This window comes from Ctenopharyngodon idella, chromosome 11, assembly GCF_019924925.1.
Source record: "Ctenopharyngodon idella isolate HZGC_01 chromosome 11, HZGC01, whole genome shotgun sequence".
Classification (NCBI taxonomy): Eukaryota; Metazoa; Chordata; class Actinopteri; order Cypriniformes; family Xenocyprididae; genus Ctenopharyngodon; species Ctenopharyngodon idella.
This window is the reverse complement of record NC_067230.1, coordinates 17,022,573-17,030,840: the sequence shown is the minus strand read 5'-3', so window position 1 is coordinate 17,030,840 and position 8,268 is coordinate 17,022,573. Positions and strand designations below refer to the sequence as shown.

Below are 8,268 nucleotides of genomic sequence, written 5' to 3'. Positions count from 1 at the left end.
CAGATCATTAAAGAATTCAAGCAATCAGATGACGACTTTGAAGTGTTTCCCATTTTGTGTGCCTTAAATATCAGATGTTCAGTCAATGGTCATCTGAGACTAGGTTTCTGTAAGAACCAATCAATCCTACAGGACAAAAGACAACGGCGCACATCAAAAGGTTATTGCAGACTTTTCAAAAGAGTTGTGCCAGTTTGTTTGTTTGAGTACATTCCATCACCACGTAGTCTTCTGAGGGCATTTGTGTTTGGTGTCTTTGAAAAAAGTTCACACGCTTTCAGAGGTCACACACACATCTCACAGAGTTAAGTAATGAAGACATCATAAACACTACATTGGATATTGAACATTGTCTCCAGTACCACGGCACAATGAAAACAGCAAAAGCTCTCAGCAAGAAGGATATTTCAGTTTTGTTGGGCGGGTGCGGATGAATAACAACTTACTGCAAGGTATTCACCCCAGGCCCCAAGCGTATTTGGACATCAGCATTTGAAGGGAACTCATTGTGAGAAGGGCTCTAGCAGCAATAAATGCCACTGAGGGGCAACCAAGGGGCAAGAGTGTTTAAGTGTTTTATAAAGACTAGCCAAGGCCTACATCTACACATCCACAATAAACATCTCATCTTACAATTCCAGAAGCCCTCACACTAAGGTCGAAAAGCATTAGGGACGTGTTTAAACTACCGCAACACTATAACACTTCTGCCAAAACCAGAGTGGCATTCCTCATGAAAGTCTGTGGCTGGGTGTCATTTACGTAATTCTATTGCTTGTTACCTTTCTTGTTCTTTAAGAATAAAAAGGAGAATGACAATAACTGTTTCACACAAGAAAGAATTTTTCAATTACTTCCAAAAACTTGCAAAGCCTCTTGTTTGCACATAGAAACTCAATGAATCCCAGGATGACGGCCCTTCGAGAATTTGCTGGAGTCGGACAAACGCAGGCTAAAGAAATACAATCAAAACAGAAGGTTCAAATCCATGTCCATCCCTGCAATGTGAACTGTGATTTTTGAGACCTATTAGATGCATACCAATGTTGAAATGCAATTTTATTTTCATCTCATTTTCAGTCTAGCATGAAGGAAAAGTTAAAGAACTGTTTTCATGCCTAATGCTTTCTCCATAACTCAAGGTTTGGCTTCATTCTGAGGCTGTATTGTGTTATTAGAATGTCATCCAAGTTTTGATTTAGGAGTTACATTCAGATCACCTATGATGCATTCAAGACGGAGGTCATTTTCTGATAATCTGCATTCTTTGTGGTGTTTTCATCTACATTAAAACTAAATACTGACATTCCAAATACCATGACAGCACAAGATGAGCCAATAACCTGAAATGCAAAGCGTTTGAGTAGAAACACACTAGTAGCCTATTCTTGTTTGAGAAGGTGCAGACCTTCGTCTGGTGTTCATAAAGTTTTGATTTATGATTAATCTTAGTGGGGAAATGCAATAGTGGTTTTAATTCGCTATTTTCCCTCATACTACCACAAACAATTAGCCTCAGTGCTTTTGTGGTATGTACACTGGTTAATGTCATCGGCTTCCATTCTTCTGGGAAGGCTTGCCACTAGACGTTGGAACAGGGCTGTGGGAATTTGCTCCCATTCCGACAGGAGCATCAGTAAGGTCAGGCAGTGATGTTGGGCTCACCGTTTCCATTCATCCCAAAGGTGTTTAGTGAGACCAGTCGAGCTCTTTCTCAATGGATTCCTTAATGGAGCCCACTTTGCGCACATTGTCATAAAGAAACTCTTCTGAAACTGTTTTAAGTTTGTAAGTGCACAGTTCTCTAGAATGTCATTGTAATAAAATGATTTTCTTCCTCAGTATTTTGCTATGAAAGTCAATGGCTACTGTCTACTGTTTGACTAACAACATTCTTTAATAATGACAACATTTTCATTTTTGGGTGAACTGTCCCTTTAATTTAAAGTGAAAACACGTTTATTTTTCTAACCCCATTGGTAGACATTTTTTTCTTGTTTTAAGCATAAAGTCACTTAATTTTGATATATTTTTCAGAAAACAATACTTGTTATCTGTGATTTTGCTTCTCACGTAATTGTATTTTGATTTAAGAATGTTTGGGTATTTGTACTGGAAAACAAGACAAAAATACTGAGGAAGAAACTTTTTGCATTGTGAGATTCAACTGCTGGAATTAATTGGCCTGGTTATCAGAAGGTGGTGTCCACATACCTTTAGCCATGTAGTGAATTTATACAAAAAAAATGTAAATAAACTCAGAAAAATACAACGGAGCTAGTCTTTAGTTTAGCCTGAATTTTAAATGCTTAATAACAGCAGGATTTCTCGAGCCTGTCAAGCTCTTAAACACTGAAGAAAGACAACAGACAAGTCCAAAGAAAGCTGCATGGAAGATGATGAATTGATTTGTAATTATTTGTCAAAGTTTTGACAGAACTGTTGTCTACAGTCTCACAAGGAAAATAAGATTGTTACTTCATAATTCAGAAGCCAAAAGCAACAGTATTTGACTCAACAACTGAGACTAAGAATAAATGCTGTAGAAAAAACATTTGCTTTTAGACAACTGTTCTGCCATCTTATCTGGAAATACCTTCCATATTTAATAAAAACCTGGGCATTTTCTTCAAGCTATTCACGATTTGGGTCTCTAGTTGTATGTTGAGTAATGCAGCAAACAGACAGCAAATATTTGCGGTCTTCTACTCAAAGTTGCCCTTTGGCAAGTGCAGTGTTTAAATTATATGTTTGTAATAATGGGGCACAAATAAAGCAGGAACAGACAGTCTCAGCTTTGACTCATCTCTGCGCAAACTTGATGGTATTCGATCATTATGATTGTACACATCATGGCCCGAGAGCTGATTTGTTCCTGGCCATCCTCCGTGTTAATGGGAGTGTAAAGATCTCTGTGTCATAAGAACAAGTCTTTATCGTTAAACATCACAGCAGTATTTTTGCACATAAAATTAGGCCGGCTTTGCATAACTGTATGTTATGAACCTGTTGAATGTGTTTTCACATGTCGTTCTCCTCTAGTGGAATGTCTTGTTTTGGAGATTATATAACTGAGAACAGACTTCTGTTTCCCACCTCATTCTGACTCATGAATTCATCACACTGGATGGCATCCAGGACTGTACCACTGCACGCAACCTGGAAAACCATCCTCTGCCATTTAAACTAACCCTGCTAAAATGTGACCTCTCATTCTCATTCTGCTTATTTTAGATCAGAGTTTTAGTGGAGAGTTTCACAGCGACTGTCTGTACATTAAATGATCCCTGTTCACACAAGTACATTGCAACAACCATAAAAACACTACAAAGACTAAAGAAACACTGCCACCTAGAGTCAGAGAATCGTCCGTGCAATAGAATGGCTCCTTGGATGTTAAAGGTTCTTCATAGAACCATAAATGGCAATAAAGAACTTTTATTTTTTTAACAGCGTATAGACCTTATGTACCAGAGAAACGAGCGCGCAGCCATCTTTAGAATTTTGTGTTTGAACTTCTGTTTTTGCATTAGCTCTGTACATTTCTATGGCATCGCTGAAACAGATGTCATAACAAGTAGACTGGGAAGATTTTAAACTGAGTGGTTCATTCCTAATGCTGTGGAAATGCAAACCGGAAGACAGAACACAACGAGCGCAGCGCTGGAAAGGGACGGGGCTACAGCTAGGTTCTTGTTTAACTGCTGATAAAAATCACCACCTTATTCCTGAAGAGCGTACTGCGTTTTGAATTATGGGTGGCACTGCCGGTTTGAGGAACTTCCATTCAAAAAGACTGAAATTAATCATTTCAAATAAGGTTGCCCTACAAATAAAGCTTATCTGTCAGTTTGACTAAATGAGCCGTCCATTTTCCTTCACGTTTTATTTTCAGACATCATGAGAATAACGTAACGCTCGGTATTTTAACGTGACATGTTTTAACAAGAATATGGCAAGAGCTCTTTTCAGTCGCTGCATTCTTTTCCTTATGATTTTTTTTTCCTTTTGCATTCCACTATAATAGTATGAAAAAAGACAACATATACTGCACATTTGTGGTCTGTTCTCCCAATTTAATTTATGATACATCCCATTAATAATTCACTGGAATGCACAAAGAATCTCTCGTTTTTCTCCTCATGTCTCTTTCCAGGTTTGTTTTCACAGGTAAATACAATTTATCATCTGTCAGAATGACAGAAATCACTTTGAGATAGTAGCACACAATGCTGAAGTTAATGAACATTTTTGATTAAGGCAACGTATGTTACATAATACAGATATAAATTACTACAGTGATATTTAACCCGTCCGTAATTGCTGTGGTCAGAATTGCACTTTTGGGTTATTCATGATCTGTTGAAAGTACCTTGTTGATGCTTTTACACTTTTAAATGTCCTTTTAATGTTTGATGGTTGAAGGGTGAGTAGAATAATGTCATCTCATTGTACCACGTTTAAAAAAAAGAAAAAAAAAAAAAAAAAACAAGTATTATCGCATTCATAGAGCGTTGAGTTACACCCATAATTCATGCAAAGCATCATGGGGCGTCGGAATAAGGTGGAAACACTATTTATGTTGCCAAACTAAAGGAATCATTACTATTATCAGCTCTGAACTTAAAATCAACTGAAAGCAAAAATCATAAAGTGATGAAACATTGAGTTTACTGAGTAAAAAGAATACATTGTCAATTTAGAACATGTAAATCACACATAATTACACCAGAAATAAGCATGTTAATGGGTTTTCAGACACTGCCGACAAGTACTGAATTTGAATTTGTTTGTTTGCTATGTAGAATCTATTTTTTTTTGCATTATGCTCTTCAACAGTTCAGTTTTGCTTCTCATTCCACAAAACACAAGCAAGACCTTTAAACACAATCAAAATAAAAGCACTGAATGATGAAAAGACCGTGTGAGCCAGTCACCAAAAAAAAGAAAGAAAGAAGCGAAGAGCTTGCATTGGTCATCTGCGGAGTCAGTAAAGTCATGGGTGGTTTGCGTTTACTTCAGTTCAGTGCAAATGTTTCCAGGTTCAAGACGAATATCATTTCTTAAGGAGGCTGTTAATCGCCTTCATCTCATCATTGCTCAGAGGGGCAAGGTTATATCCTCTCAGCTCAGGCTTACCTGTGCAGGAAACAGAGAATATTAGATGCTCCCACATCTACTAATATTTCACGACAGTAACCTGACTCTGGCAGAAAATACAGAGTAGATATTTACTACACACTGACCTAAAGATGAGGTTTTAAACATGCCAAAGTATGAATGAATCAGGACGGTAAGGCAACTCTACCTTGTATCTCATTGAGACGATTTACTTTTGCTTTTAGCCTTTTGCGGAGGTCAGTTATTTCCTTGTCCAGCTGTTCTTGGTCTGTTGAGAACAATATAACATAAATAACAGCAAGCGGCCAAGTAAACATGTATTATATGGTTGAAGAAGGCATGCTCACCTTTAAGGATCATGGATCTGGTGCGCTCTTTGGGGAATTTGATGAACATATTTCCAAAACACACCTTAACATTATCTAGATTAGATTGGATTACACGTTATTGTCTTGTTCAGAGGCAAAGCATCAAATTAGCATCCAACCAGAAGTGCAAATAGCAATAAACTGTTTAAAGCAGTGGTCTCAAACTCAGTTCCTGGAGGGCCACAGCTCTGCACAGTTTAGCTCCAACCAGCTCCAACTCACACCTGTTTGAAAGTTTCTAGTAATCCTGAAGACCTTGATTAGCTGGATCAGGTGTGTTTGATTAGGGTTGGAGCAAAACTGTGCAGAGCTGTGGCCCTCCAGGAATTGAGTTTGAGACCACTGGTTTAAGGCAGGAACACACCAAGCCGACGCTGATGAACTAGTGCCGACGAAAGCAGACTACGGGGTTGGCTCACGTTGGCAGCGTCTGGGTCCAAAGTTGACCTGACACACCAAACCGACACTCAACAGCCAACGGCCAAGTAGCACGTCCGTTCTGCGCCTGCTTAAGATGAAATGCCGACGGTGCGGAACACACTGAGAAAACTTGCCCGACAGCCGACCGTCGACTTGGTGTGTTCCTGCCTTTAAAGTGTTAGTTCACCCAAAAATGTAATTTTTGTCATTAATTTCTCACCCTCATGTCGTTCCACACCCGTAAGACCTTCATTCATCTTCAGAACACAAATTATGATTACTAGGATGTCTTTAGTACCTTTCTGGACCTTGAAAGTATTGATTATATTGCTGTCTATGGACAAGTCATATCTCTCGGATTTCATCAAAAATATCTTAATTTGTGTTCCAAAGATGAACGAAGGTCTTACGGGAGTGGAACAACATGAGGTTGAGTAATTAATGACAGAAATTTTCATTTTTGGGTGAACTAACCCTTTAAGTAATATTATGTTTCAAATAGTATCAGGAAGAGCCTCCTGAGATCCAGACATTCTACTGATTAGTGTCTGAATTTCTTTAAGATCATATATGCCTTATACTGTATCATCTTAGATATTAAATACATAAAATGTGTTTGGGCATTAGGGTCATGATAACTTTCTCTTCTGGGTTAAAAACAAATGTCTGACATCACAATAAAAAGAAATATAAATAAAGACTATTACTATTAAATAAATACAATATATTCTTATGAAACTTTAGCAATTTTTAATGCTGGATTTTTTTCCCCATTAGAGGTTGCCCCAAAAACACATTAATATATACACTAACACTGTATATATAAATCATCATGTAATATATTTCATAACATAGATTTAATGCTTATCAAATACAGACACTAATTGATGTATAAACTACAGAAATACATGTAACCATATTTTATAAACATCTAAAAACCTAAACGCTAATTTCTGAAATATGACATAAATGCGAATGCAACACATAAAATACGTTTGACTGTCGGACAACAATAATCAGATCACATTCTCTGACAGGCTACGCACGTAATAAACAATATTTTGGACTTGCCGTTTGAGGAATGATTTCGTAAAGCGCTGAGAGCTTCTCGATTTCTGTTTCTCCGCAAATCCAGATCCACTATCTGTCAATATTTAAGCGACAATTAGTTTACACTATTTTAGCGACACTTCTTCTTCCACTACAACTTTTTATATAATTCTAACGTACCTGTTGTTTGTCAGAAAGAATGTCTTCTGCAGCAACCTCTACTTCAGTCAAATGCTCCAATATTCGCTGCGCACCCTCGTCCATGCTTGATTCTGCATATTGTGCGCTGGAAAAATAGGCTCGACTGATCACGGAAACAAGTTCTGCTTTATTTCAGTTCCGCCTGCCATGCGCTGAATTTGGAACCACATACTAACATACTACTCTTACTATTTTTGCCATAGAAAGATATAGGGGAAATATTAATAGTATGTTCCCACATGAAAAAAATGCTATAGTAATTTATAGTAAATACTATAGTGTTTTGAACCATACTATAGTAAACTGGAGTATACTGTATATATTTTAGTATTTAACATTTTTTAAATGAATGCTACAGCTTACTGTAGTATTAACTATAGTGAACTGATAAACTGTAGTGCATTGTAGTATAATATACCCTATAGTTGTAGAAAACTTAGTAGTATTGGGTAAAGTAAATTGTTTATATTACTATAATTGTTATATTACCACAGCAACTATAGAATTACCACAACAAATTAATTCAAGTACTTTACTATAGTATGGTTCAAAAGCCCTATAGTATTCACTATAAATTACTGTAGTATTTTTTCACTTGGTTAGCATGCAGTTCCGAATTCAGAATGGTTTAGGTGAGCTTTTGATAATCATTTCTGTAAACCCTAGTCTTTGCTACAAAAAAGCATTTTAACATTTCTGCTTTCGCTGACCATCTAAAATATACAGTTAATCTGAAGCGTCAATCTCAAAAAAAAAAAGTATGCCTATTTATTAACATCTTGATATTATTATTTCTATACATGATGGACAACTCGACTTTTGCTCTTTGCTTTTATTTTTATTTCATACATTAAGAAAAGGTTGTAATATCAGTGACGATAAAAAATTAATCAGCTAAAATAGTGTCGAAACATTAAATACTCTGATCAGACTGTATAATCAACTACATTTTAACATAATTTTCTTTCTTTTATAACAATCAAAATCTTTTACATGCATGAAACATCAAGAATGACCCTAGTCAGGTGGCCTGCCCATCGCATCACATCATAAGTGTAGCCTAAGTGTAAATTAACAAAATGGAAAAGGTAGCATGTGTAGTAATTGA

General features: G+C 36.7%; 1 protein-coding gene across 1 annotated transcript; it reads right to left on the bottom strand.

The window, feature by feature from the left end:
* Positions 1-4,649: 4,649 nt before the first annotated feature.
* pdrg1 (p53 and DNA-damage regulated 1) lies at positions 4,650-7,304 on the bottom strand. The gene is made up of 5 exons (XM_051913368.1): positions 7,140-7,304; positions 6,981-7,053; positions 5,469-5,543; positions 5,309-5,389; positions 4,650-5,139 (listed from the first exon to the last, which is right to left on the bottom strand). The coding sequence occupies exons 1-5, from the start codon at positions 7,221-7,223 to the stop codon at positions 5,057-5,059; spliced, it is 396 nt and encodes a 131-aa protein (XP_051769328.1). The 5' UTR covers positions 7,224-7,304; the 3' UTR covers positions 4,650-5,056.
* Between the last annotated feature and the right edge of the window lie 964 nt (positions 7,305-8,268).

Bases quoted from the DNA above. Each gene is read 5' to 3' on its own strand.
- pdrg1 (XM_051913368.1), bottom strand. From the start codon at position 7,223: ATGGACGAGGGTGCGCAGCGAATATTGGAGCATTTGACTGAAGTAGAG. The intron at 5,544-6,980 runs GCAAGTCCAAAA...AATCTAATCTAG, and splicing joins ACGAAATCATTCCTCAAACG to ATAATGTTAAGGTGTGTTTT. The intron at 5,140-5,308 runs GTAGAGTTGCCT...TTTCCTGCACAG, and splicing joins TCGTCTCAATGAGATACAAG to GTAAGCCTGAGCTGAGAGGA.